We start from the raw sequence: 16151 nt of genomic DNA, 5'->3' as shown, positions 1-16151 counted from the left end.
AAGGCATTCATCATCATTATCATCATGCTAGCATCAGGTTTATTTGTTCAATTTCTTTGTAGATGACCATTCTGATACAGAAAAATTAACTCCAGATATATCCTCTCCCATTCAAAATGAACCAGATCCAGAAATAAGGGAAACACCAGAGCCGAGTACTAGTAAAAAGTCCACTCTAATGTCAGTTAGTAGTCAAAAGGGGCTTGATCCAGCTATATTTCTTATTGAAAACCAACATAGTACAGATGAACAGAAATTGGCGATGCTAAAAGATGCTGACGAAATATCTAATGTTTATCCTAAAAAAGGGGGGAGACGATATTTGCCATCTTGGGAATCCCAGTTTCCATGGTTAAGATATTCCTGTACGGAAGATGCTGCATATTGCAAGTATTGTGTTGTTTTTCGGGATGAAGGTGGACTTTTTAGCAGTAAAGGTTTCACGGACTGGAAAAATGCAGTGGGTAATAAAAGATCAACTTTAAAATCACATGACGACTCCGTTGACCATAGAAATGCAGTTGAGAAGGCTGAAAATTTTATCTCTGTATGCGAAGGCAAGAAACCTAGTATATGTTCATCATTAAGCAAAGCATATGAAGACAAGGTCAAGAAAAATCATGATATACTTCTTTCCATAATTGATGTGATAATCGTGTTAGGGCAGAGGAACATTGCATTAAGGGGAAATTGGGATAAAATATCTCACCAGGAAGACGGAAACTTTCAATTTTTCATCAATTGGAAATCTAACTTTGATACGGTATTAAAAGATCATCTCGAAACAGCACACAAATCTATGACATACCTATCACCACAGATTCAGAACGAATTGATACAATGCTGTGAACTTGAAATAAGAGAACGAATTGTGCAAAAATGTAAAGCATCTGGCTTTTATTCCATAATGGCCGATGAAACTACAGATGTTTCCGTGACAGAGCAACTATCGCTGTGTATCAGATATGTTGATAATGACACGTATGAGGTTAGAGAGGATTTTTTAGGATTTGTTGAACCTAAGGAAGTTGACGCTGAACATATTGCTAATGCAATTGTTAGTAACCTAGACAAATGGGGACTACCATTGCAGAAACTGCGTGGACAAGGGTACGATGGAGCCTCTGTCATGAGTGGACATGTATCAGGTGTACAACAGCGCATACGTGAACAATGTCCAGATGCACCCTTCGTGCACTGCAAGTCGCACAACCTTAACCTTGTGGTGACGCAGAGTTGCAAGGATGTGCGCCAGATACGAAATTTGATGTCATCAGTCGGCCAAATGACATGGTTCTTGTGTGCATCCCACAAGCGTAAAACCATCCTAAACTCATTTACAGGTAATACAAAATTAGTAGATGATATGCTTGAAGGTTTACAAAATGAAGAAGAAGATGTCGACATAAAACTTTTGAAAAAGGGAACAGATGTTTCGGTGAAGCGTTTATGCGAAACAAGGTGGACAGCAAGAGTAGACACGGTTTCGTCACTTCTTGCAAACTACAAATCTGTTCATGCTGCTCTGACTAAAATTGAAAATGTAAGCACAAGTGATGCTAGGACAAATGCAAGTGGTTATCGGCGCTACCTGGAAGACCCCGAATGCATTGTTGCCGTGTTAGTTGCCCAATTTGTTTTGAGCATTCTTAAGCCACTAACATTGTTCCTTCAAAAGACTGACTGCAACATGGTGGATGCTTTTGAGGAATCAAAAATTCTTCTGGAATTATTGCAGGAAAAGAGAACAGAGGAAATTTTTTCAGAACTTTTCAGGCGAGGTACTGTCATAGCAGATGCTATTGAAATAGACTTAATGCCACGTAGGCGAGTTGGTCGTCAAGTTCATAGGGAGAACGCAGCAACTGCCTCTACTGCAGAGCAGCATTGGCGAATTAATTTATTTTTCCCATTTTTGGATCACGTTATTAGTGAAATGCAACGCCGGTTTCCTGATGAGGTAAAAAATCAAATGTTAGGATATTACCTTATTCCAAAAAATGTAGGCAAGTTAACACCGGAATTAATTGAACACCTTTTCCAAGCATTTCCGGACGTAACAAACATGGAAGAGTTAACATGTGAACTTGAAAGGTGGGTAAGAAAGACAGTAGGTATGCTAGATGAAGGAAGCCTCACGACAGCAATTAAGCTGGCTAACAAAGACTTGTACCCAAATGTTTTCACAATATTGCAAGTACTTTTAACTATGCCTGTCACATCAGTCTGTTGTGAGAGATCGTTTTCCAGTTTAAGGCGTTTGAAAACATGGGAACGGGCTACAATGGGTGGTGACAGGCTTTGTGGGCTTGCCATGCTCCATGTGCATAGGAATGATGCAGTGGACAAAGAACGTGTATTGAAGCTATTCGATAGCACAGGACATAGGAGAATCGGGAAGTTTTGGTTGACCAACAGAGATTAACTATGATATACAGTGAAACTTGTTTTGTTACTTACTAGGCTAGCTATTAAAAAAAACGCATTTCTGTTAATTTGTTTCTTTTGTTTCTTATTATAAATACATTGACTTCTCCCATAGTTATGCTGAAATAAGCTTTTCCCGTTTCAGACACCCGAACCCCCCCAAAAAAATTTTTCGCCTCGCTTCGCTCGGCTCAAAAATTTTTCGCCTCGCTCCGCTCGGCGATTTGCCTCACTTCGTTCGGCCTTGCGCTACGGCCTTGTTTGGACGGTTTTCGTACCACCCATTTAGTTTTACTGTTCGATTATGGCATGTATGATGAGTTGAACAAAAATATAACTTATTATTTTACTCCGGATATAATGAGTAGAAAAGCAATACCTGTATCAAAGTTCTTGCTCCTTAAATGAATAGATTAACAATATTACTACTCTATTTCCTCTAGAGGTTCTATCAACTGAGAAATATATAAATAAAACTTACAATTACACAAACACAATGTTAATCTTAGAATAAAATACTTACCAGAATTTTGATGGCCATACTTGACGTCCAGTCCAGTTAAAATGGTGTCTGGCAGGATCAGAGAAAAGGCTATAAAAAGATGAAGGGTTGGCGCAAACGGACAGAAATTCCTCCAGATCCTTCTTGTCAGCTCTCTCTCAAATCTATCTCCAAAAAAGTTCGTTTGAGCGGTTAGTGCATGGTCTCTCCCTATCTTGAAACCATCATTGGCATAGTTTCCAACACGAAAAACACTGAAGAGTATAAACAGTGGTAAAACAAACAATCCAATAATAGGAAGGCCTAGTCTAACACCATATCCGCTCCGATATGTCCCGCTCCATTTTTCGTCCAATGTTGTCTCGTATGGTCCTAGATATGAATAGCATATGTAACACTGGGCAAGAGTCGCAATAACACAGTATACGATGGATGACAATGAGTTAACATAACTCCCTCTCGGCTTCAATAACATGTTTGTGGATCGTTTCTCCTGTCCAAAGATATATTCCTCCTTTTCGAGATGTCCGTATATCTGAATTTAAATTTGAATGTCTCTGTGGTTCGGATTTATTCAGTCCACTTTATTGGATTATATCCCTTGATTTACCAACAGTTCAAAAGTTCAATTTGTATATTTCTTCAAGGTTTCAATTTTAAACAGAGACATATAAGATTAGTATTCCCATGTTGGTTTTTTGATAATACTGTTATGATAAGAAAAATCTGGTATTCATTGACGAAGTTCTAATCACTGAGAACGTATAAGTTCCAATGCATTATCCCGCTAACGAGAAAATTGCAACACAAGAGACTTCATGCTGTAGATAATTTTTTACTTTTAATTCCTCTGTTACACAATGCGATTAATGCGGCGAAGGGTGCTCCTACATGCACAAGTATAAACTATTTTCGTATTAGATTGATTTCCATGGTAATCAAGGCGTCGTTTGATCAGAGTTTTTCATAAATCACATCATGTATGTCTTTCTATTGTATACACATCTCTACTTTGTAATGAACCGCGACAGTTGTTTGTTTTTTCCAAGGAGAAAATATTCACATGTTTAGCTGTGGTAAATCATCGCTATCTGTGCAAGCGATTGGTTCCTATCAATTTGAACCAGCCAGTGGAACTTCTTCTCTCTGAAACACAGGAAATTAGGTCTAGGATCAGTGAACCACGGAGCATTAGTTTAAGATGATGAGCTTAGTAAAAAGTGATCAAGATAAATTAGCTTAGGGGAATCGATTGGCAGATTGGACATATACAAATACCATATAACTCCTTTTTATTGGAATAACAAACAAACTAATTAGATAGTTTTTGCGAGAGAAACATCTTTTCATTCCCATAGTAGAGTAACGAAATATTTCCAACAGAAAGGAAGTTTCTATCTAAGCAATAATCAGACTTTACATCTTTACAATTAAATAAATAATATAGCCGCAGCTTATATTCATTTTCTCTATTACTAAACTACTTGAAACTTCTTTTCAACACAAGTATGCTAATTTTGATTTTATTCATTTATAAGACAAGCAGTTCAACCTTTATTGTTTTGTTAAGCAGGTTCTGCTGTTTTATGAAATTGCATTCCTTTGTTAAGAAATATATTTTTCCTTTGGATTAGGTGTTTTGGAGTGACGCCATGTAATGGAGCTTTCAGATCTTAAAAACAAAATTCAGTCTTTTTTGTTAACCGTCCGAATGGGAACGTTCGTGTCTTGTTTTATGATCGGGTTGTTGTCTCTTTGACACATTCCCATTTTCATTCTCAATTTTATCCTATATGCGTATACATTTTGTTATATAATATAAAGCAATACTTATAGTGCTACTGTATAAACATTGAAATGTTTATATTCCTTTGTCGCATACATGATGGGATTTTTTGACTGATAAAAATATCGGTGATAATATGTCCAAACTGTATCACATAATGAATTAGGTTTTGTTTCACTTTGTTATTGGTGCATCTTCTTAGAACAAAAGGTTAACTTTTCCACACAACAATGTTCAGTTGTCAAGTATGTTTTCTGATCTTAGACTGAAGTAAATGCAAAATGAAAGGTTCTACCATTCAATCATATACTTATGACAACTTAGTATGTTACTCGATCACTAGTGAGCTTTGTTATACGTATTAAAGGCATATCTTTAAAAAATGTAAATTGACGAAGAAAACTTGTTTCCCGGTGTTGGTATGCCGAGTACATATCCAAATGCCTAACACAAAATGTATACCGAAAAAAGTTGCGCAATGGTTATCATAAAATCAGACGAATTAAGCTACTGAAATGTAAAATAGTAATATTTTCATCACCAACATATATACCTGTCTACTTTAATAAACATAATCAGAGATTGGCAGGTAACCATTATCAGGAAGATTGAGTTTTGGTGCATTAAATCAAGGCGGGTTCTTGTACCAACAAAAGGAACACCTTCAATTTTGTAAGATTTCATCAATTCATTTATGATTTCAGTGTTTAAAATGGCAAATTCTTATTTTTATTGTGATTGAAAAAAATGATTTAGTTTTCATTAAAACAGATAACTGGCAACATGACAACTTCGAACATCTTCACGGCGCATCAATGAACATTGTTTGACTATTGTATACATGCAGCCGGTAAAATGTGTTGTTTTAACGTAAATATAGATCGGTTAGAGTGCTCTGAACTTATTAACATCTATATATAGAGGCACGAATATTTGGTAGGACATTGTAGTCATCGTTCCGTATTGTTTGTATCTGGTCTTATCATGAGTTTGATTTGTACGCTCATTTCTATTCGCATTTTGAAAGCCTGTTCTTGCACTTCATATATTCATGCAATTAAATTGCCAACAGTCTTTACAACCGGTTGTGCAGATTTCCTATTGTAAACCTCATCAAAAACAATGGCCCAATTTTATCATGAATTTTTTAATTTTTTAAACACATTTCGAAAATTTAAAGGTGGCTATATATAGATATCATTTGTCTTGTAAAGTGTTTTGAAGACGAACAACATCTATTTTGTATGATCAATAGAGAATCCATAATTATGAATGTAGGCACTTGCTGAGGTTTTTTCTCTCTCTCGTTGCCCATAAAATAAGATGGTTTTTAAGTATCTTGGTAGTTACTGTTTCATACTTTGAGGTTATTTGTTTTTTAGGGAAAAAAGGGGGGGTCCAAAAATCTTTGCTGGTTTTTTTCTCGACATGGATAGGTGTAATCAAACAATAGTTATAGCAATGCATCTGGTTTTTTTCTTACACCTCTAGTATAAATTAAGCTAATATGATTCCACAGATATGTTAAAAATCCGAGGAAGAAAAGTCGGAAGCAAACTATTCAAAACTGCTCCACAACTGAACTTCATCAGAGGCCCGCCTCTACCTTTTGTAGGCAAAAATTGATTATTTATCGAATCACTGAAGCATGACTTCCCCCCCCCCCCCCACCCACCCCCCACCCACCCCTTAAAGAAAATATCTTGATCTGCCTCTGTTTATGGAATAAAAACGTTTTTCTATCGGAAGAGAAGCGTTGATCCCTCTGAGAGAAGGAAGCCGATGCAACTAAGTGATGCACCCAATTAAAACAGTTTACGTATTCCTCTAAGAAAAAAATAAACGTAACAATTGACTATACAAATATCTGTAGCATAGAAACACTAATTCAATATTCAGACATGTATTTGTCATTCACTTTTGATCCGAGTGTTTGAACTATACTTTTTGTTGGTATTTTAAAGAGATAAATATATTTATTAGAATTGTCTTTTATGTGAAAATTATTTTAAAACAAGTAAACACCATAATCATCTTTCTAAGCGATGTTGTAAGTGTGCGAGTAACATGTATATGGTTACTTTTCAATTCAAAGTACAAGCGGTATGAATGAATAAGAGATTTTTCACTAAAATGTGAAGAAAAAATATTGACACTGCGAAATGAATTACACTGTTTATCAAATAAGCCAACTTTTGACTGAAAGAGTAAATTATAAACAGGGATAATGATATATGATATTTGTGCATCATTACCCGCGAGGTAGCTTCGAACCCATGAGTGTCTGAGTGACATACAGTGAGGAAGAATAATTTTAGAATAAAACTTCAATAGTAACAATTTGAACCACTCCATCGAAAAATAGATAAAGTTCTAAAATATGCTGTCTTTATCTTAATCAGTGTATTATTTTCTACTCTGTACAATTCGAATATGTTGCACTGTTTATAAAGTATGCAATATAATCATTGAAGTAATAAAACCTGTTGAGATCTTGAGCCAAATCTTATCTAAAATCTACCCCAAAACAAGAATTTTATCTCTGATGGGATTCTAAAATAGATTATAAAAGGATGTAAGATCGCCGGAAGTTTAACTTTAAACCTGAAAGATTTAATTCAAATTTAAAACTGGTTAAACTGAATCCGTTGTGTATTTAAGTAACAATATACCTGAAGTGGTTTTAACAAATAAAACATGTTTACATTGAAATATCAAACAAAGATGCTGATTTTAATCAACCAAACTTTAAATACACACTTAGGTCGTACGTGAGAATAACATATATTTTTCAACATCTAAAATGTTTGCCTACTTAAAAAACTTTCAATCATGTTATATCTAATTGTATATTGACGGAAATCGACACCATGGTTCATGTTTAACTTTTGTGTAGATTATTTACAATTGCATTTAAAACCCATCTGCATGCAGAGAAGTTGCTATGACCTTGGTGATATGCAAATACACACATATTTTCGACTAGAAGATTTCTGATTTTAAGGAATGGCCAATTTAAGATTTAGGTATTTTAAGTTTACAACAAGAATACAGGGGGGAAATACTGAAAGATCAATACACAAGTATAGGATAAGTAAAATAATAAAGTATATTTCAAAAATAGTGTCAATATCTCGTAAAGAATAGTTTTACATAAAACAAATAATTTAAGTGACATTGGTATACATTTCTAACTCTAAAAAGACAAAAGGTGTCCAAAACTAACAAATAACTTACCTGAATTCTTGGCATCTCTCCTCTCATGATGTAACGTGTAAATAGACGAAAGCCATGTGGTTTAAATACAGTTGTAATCGTGTTCACAGAGCCTTGAAGTTATTGAAAAAATATTGTTTAATAACTTTTACCTTTCTGATATTTACATCAAGCCTCCTTTATCCGAGAGTTTGTATTTCCGAAATATCAGTAATCTAAAGAATAACCTGAATGTAGTAACTCAAAGCCAATTTCTATAGCGTTGCATTTATTATTCATATTTATTGGAGGTCGGTTTTAAATGTGATGGTTGATTACCCAGCTTCAATCAGTACAGTTATATGTTTTCCATTACTTTGTAAACGAGGTTCAAATAGCTTCATCACAAAAACTAAAATGACAATTTACAGCAAACAAAAGTGTAATTATATTTATTTCATTGACATATTGGAATTTTGTCGTGATTTAAGTGCTTCAAGGGAAACTCATCAAACAGTAGGGAACTTGATTTTGCATACGCTCGTGATCATTTAATGATGCGTGAAAATCAGGTGCAATTAGAAGGGAAATGCACGTGTAATTAGAAATCAGGATTAGAAAGCGAAAATAATTACATTTGCTGTTCTATGAAATCGACAGATCATCATAATGTGTTATAGTTCTCCAGTAACACACAGCTGCCCAATGTAGTTATTCCATGCTTAAACAACTTAAATTTTATGCGATTTACTGATATTGGATACAAGTATATGTGTCGTGTACATCTTATTATTTTGTACAGGTTATTACCTGTACAAAAGCCATCATACAAGTTATTACTTGTACAAATATAATTGTACGAGTAATTACCTGTACAGTTTTTGTTGAGAAAAAGATAATAACTTGTACAACTTGCTATCTTTTAGTTTTATTTGTTTGTTTCTTCCTTCTTTTTATATTGTTTGAGATTTACAGCATTGTTGAATTTTTTATTCATTAAGTGTGATTTGAACCCCCTACCTCTCAGTCTGTGTCCAACAGTCTAGAACTCAGCCAACTTCTCAAAAATAAAATATATGAGTTGAGTAATTCCTTTCCTCTTGTCGTTGGCTTCACCCAGGGTTGTAACACAGAATATAAATTTTATTTGGCATATAAATAAAATTCTTTGCGGATTATGTTTATTTACTTTTTTTGTACTAAGCATGCCGCTGAGTACTGTGACATATCTACCTAGACTCTTGAAATGGTAATTGTTCAGATATAAAAATAAAAAATAAGATGTGGTATGATTGTCAATGAGACAACTCCCCACAAAAGACCAAATGACACAGATATTAACAGCTTTAAGTCAATGTACGGTCTTAGCTTGTAGTGTCATTTTCAGTACAAATCAATGCAAAGAATACACATGTCAAATATATATGGAGCATACATTTGGATAATATATTGCAGAACCAATTACGATCATATGCTCGCCAGAATATGATTTTGTATGGCCTTTTTTGCATCGGGGCGATTTTTATTGACGCACAAAATTCGAAAGTCTCAAACTCGGAGTGAATATTACAGACGAGCAAACATAAGCTGTAAAGCATATTAAAAGTAAATACATGTATAAACATACTCGAAGCTTAAAACAATGTCGCTTCATAATGAAGTGAAACTAATACAATACATTATATATATATCTATTACGGCGTTTTCTTGTTTTCGTTTTTTATATTGAAAAAATAAGGTTTCAACACTTTAACAAAAAGACGAAACGTTATTGATGACCAATATTGTGTCTTGTTACATACAATAAATCTCTTTAAATTCCAATTTCCACTAATTATACACAATTCAAAGACTTAAAGGGCGTGTATATTGCTTGAACAATTAAGCATATAGGCCATTCAAAGGTTTTATAATTACCTTCTTAAATAAAAATGTATCCGAATACATTTGGCATTTATTCCACATCTTCAACATATAATAGGCTTTGTTCTCTTACTATTTGAAATAAAATTTATCAATTAAATACATTTTTACTTTTGATACAAAGGAAAATCAGATGATGTTTTGCTTCACTGGGGAAATACATTAATGTCATAAAACAGCCAGTTGTAAAAGTATAGAAAAATTTGATTTAAAATATTTATGACGCGTGTCAGGTTTACAGTAGTGTTAGATGTGGTCGTGGATCAGTGCAGGGACTGTGTTCGAACTCGCAAAGTCATGGATAATCCACGCGTCGGTAATAAAAGATCGAAAATGAATCAACATTTCCAGAATAAAAGTGTTTTTAGATAGAATCTTACATCTCCGATGTATCCTACAATCCCATTTAATCTTGTTTTACTGTTTGTCGTATCCCAATTAACCAGTAACTGGAAAGCATGCATAACTCATTGAACACGCAACAAAGACAACTATCTCACTGATTTTGTTTGTCAAATATATTGTTAGTATACATTCTTACCCATAAACATTTCAAGCTAGACCCCAAGTTTAAACAAAAGTCATACTAAGTATTTGTAAACGTGTTGCCAGTGAAAGTCCAAGTACAAGCACGGGAAAGATGTAAATGTACAATCAGAAGACAGGTTGCATGCATAAGTATACCATTGAAGCGATACCAATTTAATTTAATCAGTCTATTTGGTCGATATAGAACTTTTGAGTACAATGTACAGAGCCCTGGGGTCCCTAGGACTAACTGGACCAAAAGAAGAAGCTTGGTTGGAAAAGTTGGGAGACAGGCACAGGAAGCCTCTGGTTGGTATGGAGGAAGAGAAAATAGCAGTGGAAGAGTTAGCTGGTTCCTGGCTGAGCCTGATCAACTCAGTCGGCTCTACCCCTGGTAGATCTACTACTACGCCGAAACAGTCTATCAGAGGGGATCCACCTGATGATGGAACCAGATGAGCAGATCACACATCTGTAGACTCCAGTGACTATAAGGAAAGACTAGTTTAAAACCATGGATAGGATGGTGACAACAAGGAAAGACTGTTGGCAACCGGAAAAGACCGGTACCAAAGCATACAACGGTTTGGCAGACCCGAGTATATCTCCAGCAATAAAGAGCCTAGAGAATTGCTATGGACAGATATGTTATAAGACACCCCATGGTCGTGTGAGAGCGGGGTAGGATGATCGACCAACATGAAGGACAACAGAAACAACTTGAACTTAAACACGAACAACGAGACAGGAAATGGAGTTTTGGAAACATATGTAATTATTCATCGCTCAAAGATGGGCTGTTCAGTGACACCAAGTCTTAAACGACACAAAGGGAAACCTGCTGAGACGGAGGAGGGGATGATCCAGGAAACGTACCACAGTGTTCAACACCTTCATGTACAAGGGGAGGACGTCATGGAAGAAAAAGAAAGAAGCTCATGGTCAGTTAGGAATGATTCTTAACCGACAGGAAGGAGAGAAACCTAAAAGAGACCCACTAACACCACAAATTAAGTAGCCAACAGCAACTTCAAAGAAAGAGTGGATACAGTTTGATGAAGACGCATCAAAAGTGTTACAATCGACCTGCGGCAGAAATATCAAAGCAATGAGTACCATTATCTACGCATAGGAAAAGACAGGTTTAGAATGGAAAAACAGAAAAAAGGTAAAAGTCAGGCCATGAAAGAGAACAGAGAAGTAAGTGAAATTGCCAAACTGAGGAAAGAACAACGCAACTTAACAAAGTGCTTCAAGAAACTAAAGGTACGCAAACAAAAGGCACTAAAAGAGCGAAGAGATGTCAACAGAGGGAAAGAGTAAAACCGCTGAGGAGAGCAGATAACCTTAGAAAGAACCAAAGGGAAAGAGTAAGAAAGAGTTCACAACTTACAGCCAATCCATTTGGCTTTGTAAAGAAACTTTTAGAAATAAAAGATCAGGCCGGTTAGATTGTTCAAAAGAAAGGTTGAGCCATATTATGCTAGTAAAATCAGCAGAGAAGATGAGCAGAAGACCTGTAATGTCATCTGGGGTCAGGCACCAACAAGAGCATTCATGGATGACATGACAAAAACAGTAAGTCATTTCTGGAAGGCAAGTGAATGCTGCAATATCTAGGTGAGAATATAGACTGGGCACATATGAAGTTCACGCCTTCAAAGTCAAGGAGTCTGGAATTAAAGAAAGGAAAGGTGCATAACAGAAAGATCAGAATTGGAGGAGACATCATTCCAACAATCATGGAGAAGCAGTCAAAAGCTTGGGCAAGTGGTTAAGAGACTCCTTGAATGACAGAGAAAGTGTAGATAACATGGTATCACAGGCAGGAAAGTGGATGGACATTATTGACAAGTCCAGTTTACCTTGGGAGTACAAGGCGTGGATAACATGGCCTCTGTTGATGTACGAAATACCTCTAACCAAGGTTGAAAGTTTAGAGACGATGTTCAACAGACACTTATGCAAATGGCTTGGGGTTCCAAAAAGTTTTAGCAGCATTGGCTTGTACAACACCAGTTCAAAACTTCAACTACCACTGTCTTCTAATGCAGAGTAGTTTAAAGTCATAAAAACCCGGATAAGTTATGATGCTAAGAGATAGTAAAGATGACATGGTGAAAGAGGAAAATGTTGATGTCAGGACAGGAGAGAAATGGGTGGCCAAGAGCGCTGTTGAAGATGCAGACAGCCGATTAAGACATAGACACAAAGTGGGAGTGGTTACATCAGAGTAACTTGGTTTTGGCAACATTCAGCAATCATTATGACAGTCAGCAGATGCAAGACATATATATAATAGAAGGAAACTTGTTCATCAATAAGTTTGTCGTGGAGAAGAAGAATATGATCGACAAGCAAGGGTCGTTAGTATGAAAAAACAAGGGCAATATATGAAATGGGAAATGATAAGATCAGTTGGCATGAGATGTGGTGAATGGACGGTCAGAAGATAAGCTTCTTACTAAGATCAGTATACGACGTACTACCAACACACAAACCTTACAATGGTTAACGATTGAAGACCCTAGTTGTAAGTTGTGCGATAAGCCAACACACCTAGAACATGTTTGTTGTCTTAGAGGACAGCTCTGAAGGATGGTAGATATATATGACCAAGTCCTTCGAGAAATAGAAGCAGTTTTGGACACACAGAGTAGGAAGAAGACTAAGATAGAGAAAGGGGCAAAATTCATCAAAGGAGGTGGAGAGTGATCAAGAAACACATACAGCAAAGCCAGTGGTATTCTAGCAACTGCAAATGACTGGGATATGCAGGCCAACGTTGAGGGAAAGACCACCTTCTCAAGAGAGATTTTAACAAATCTGAGACCAGACATTGTACAGTGGTCCAGAATCAGCAGACAGGTCATTCTCGTAGAGCTAACAGTGCCAAGGGGAACAAAAAAGGAAGAAGCCCATGAGAGAAAGATTGCAAAGTACCAAGAATTGGTAATAGGTAATAGACACCCAAGAGAAGAATTGGAAGGCATAGTATTTTCCATTAAAGGTAGGCTGTAGAGGCTTTGTTTCTCAAACGTTTTGGAGAGTCTTGGGATCCCTATAGGACTAACTGGACCAGTAAGAAGCTTAATTGGAAAAGTTGTGAAACAGGCAGAGGAAGCCTCTGGTTGAGTATGGAGGAAGAGAGAAAAGCAGTGAAAGAGCTAGCTGGTTCCTGTCTGAGCCTGATCAACTCAATCGGCGCACCTCCTGGAGATTTTCGTGGACATCCCCGAAACACCTGATGATGGAACCAGCTGAGCAGTGGAAACACTGTATTCAAGGTATACACAAGTAGGAAGATACTCATATATGCTATGGTGGTGGTGGCGAACATAATCAAATTAACGTTGGTAGTATTGCAAAAGAAGATGCAATCAAATTCCAATACATGCATGAGACAACACTTTGGAGAAGAAAACATTGTTGTTACGAACACAAGTTCATCCATTGAACAAAATAACAACACATTAGCTATGTTTAAGCCGAAACGTTTTATGTTAAAATAACATTATATGAGTTATTTCATTTTTTCAACCGAAAGATAACCTTTTTAATATTGCCAATACAAATCGAACTAAAAGAAAAATCTAGGGCCAACTGCTAGATGTAAAAGAAAAGGCATCATACTGTTTCTGTGTGGCTCTTTTTGTACCCTTGCTAACAAAAGGATAAAAAATCATTCAGTCATTTTTTAGTATAAACCGTTGTTGCCATAAAACTCTAAAATAAAACTGTTTATATTCATAACCACCTATCGTCTAGTGGTATTTTCCCAAGAGTTGTACATATCTCATAAATTAATTCTTACATAATAGTTATCAAAATTACCAGGATTATAATTTTATACGCCAGACGCGCGTTTCGTCTACATAAGACTCATCAGTGACGCTCAGATCAAAATAGTTAAAAAGCCAAATAAATACAAAGTTGAAGAGCATTGAGGATCCAAAATTCCAAAAAGTTGTGCCAAATACGGCTAAGGTAATCTACTCCTGGGGTAAGAACATTAGTTTGAACTGTATTGCCAAGTCCAATAGTTAACACCAATATCATTTAACGAAAAATGAGGTTACATTTTTGATATTCTATATATTTACATTTTCATTCATGGAAAATGTTCTAACTGTTGTGCGATACTGTTTATGAGATAGTTCTGTTTAAACAGTTTACCCATATTCATATACATATGATAATTTCTTTGTGGATTTGGTATCTTGATATTAGTTGAAGACATCAATGTTCCTATTATTGATTTTTCAATGTCCTAGATTTCAAATATTTTTAAATAAGATTCTAAACCAATAACAATGTGTTGTTACATGTCATAGTTAATACCTACCACTTATAAAGTTATTCTTATGAAGATATTTTACAATGACACTTTTGACATTATTCAATCCATCTGGTCATGAATATGTATGGCATATTTGCCACTCTTTCCGTAGTTAAGTCCAGCTGTTTCAGATAATGTTATTTACACTAATTCAATTGTGTTTTTTATTCAGTTCATTCAGTGAATTTCGGGGATAGGACTGATAATAATATATAAATATACACCAGGTATATGGGAGTATGTCACTTTATCTTATTTGAACCCAATCTTATAATTTTCACAATACAGGATACAAAAATATACTGCATAGTAAGCATGGTATAGAATAACTTAAAAACTTTTCTCAATTCAATTCAGAGGTTTGAAAGCAAAAGAATAGATTGTAGAATTCTCTGTATTGAACACTCTCACTAAACAACAAAAAACAGGATGCATAAATTCACAATATAAAGAAGTAATGTTAATAGAAGGTATCCATTCAGTGGTATGAAAGTTAATAAGCAGTGCACTTCAGAGGTTTTCACATTACAGGGGTATTCCATAATGTACAGAATGTATTTAAAAAAAAATAACTAAATGCACAACATATAGACCAGGATGCACAAAAGTAACAATATATTGAGACAATATTAGATGAAATTCACTGTGTAGTTTTGAAAATTGCTTGAAACTGTTAGAGGTAATATTTAAAGAGGGACGAAAGATACCAAAAAGGACAGCCAAACTCATAATAAATAAATTAGTGTCACCATGATATAAGTACATTAAGATTTGTTACAGATAACACTTGTATAAAGTAGTGGACTAAAACCCTATTATATAACTTATGTAATACCACTATAACAATGTCAGTCTGATTTGACAGAACAGATTGCAAGCACTATTTCCTCCATTTTACTTTGCATATAAAAGTCTATGATAAATTAGAAGCACCTGTTGTGTTTAAATGCTGCTGATTTCTGAACTTCTCAAGGCAAGGTTTTCTATAATAAAATCAAGATTTCTTTCTGGCAAAAAAATATAAATTTTCAAATACTCCACAATACTTCACAAACAAGTTTTCTTGAGTGTATTATTCCAAAGTGAAATATATAATTTCAATCAAATTGTTGTTCACATGGGTGTGCTTGCCATATTAACTCTCTGCTCAGCCAGAAACATCTCAGAAAAGTTCTTACCAGACAGAAGAACAGAAGACTATATCATATGTATCACAATCAACCCTGGTTTGCTTTCAATACTATACAGATCTATCGATAATATATATACTAGAACAAAACTAACCTGGCCTCAGATAACCTTTCTTCTTTTCTATCCTTACTTTCTGTTTTAAAGTTAATTCACACTTCCTTTACTTGCATCAGAAAATCCCACATCTATAACTTTTCTTATCTACACCTTTGATTCAGACATGCATTTGAATTCAAGCAGCACAATGGTGGACAGAAATT

General features: G+C 35.3%; 1 protein-coding gene across 2 annotated transcripts in view; it reads right to left on the bottom strand.

Annotated features, from left to right (window-relative positions):
- LOC134716181 (uncharacterized) overlaps nucleotides 1-16008 on the bottom strand; it is a 48777-nt gene extending 32769 nt beyond the window's left edge. Inside the window, exons 1-2 of one of the 2 annotated variants that reach the window (XM_063579007.1) lie at nucleotides 15985-16008; nucleotides 2951-4075 (exon numbers count right to left, since the gene is read on the bottom strand). In XM_063579007.1, coding sequence (XP_063435077.1) covers nucleotides 2951-3404 — 454 coding nt within the window. In that variant the 5' untranslated portion in view covers nucleotides 3405-4075; nucleotides 15985-16008. Of the gene's footprint in view, nucleotides 1-2950; nucleotides 4076-7952; nucleotides 8302-15984 lie in introns of those variants that run through there. The other variant, XM_063579006.1, reaches the window with a different exon arrangement.
- Between the last annotated feature and the right edge of the window lie 143 nt (nucleotides 16009-16151).

This window comes from Mytilus trossulus, chromosome 4, assembly GCF_036588685.1.
Source record: "Mytilus trossulus isolate FHL-02 chromosome 4, PNRI_Mtr1.1.1.hap1, whole genome shotgun sequence".
In the NCBI taxonomy this organism is placed as follows: domain Eukaryota; kingdom Metazoa; phylum Mollusca; class Bivalvia; order Mytilida; family Mytilidae; genus Mytilus; species Mytilus trossulus.
The sequence above is the reverse complement of the archived record's forward strand: the minus strand, read 5'-3'. Positions and strand labels throughout refer to the sequence as shown.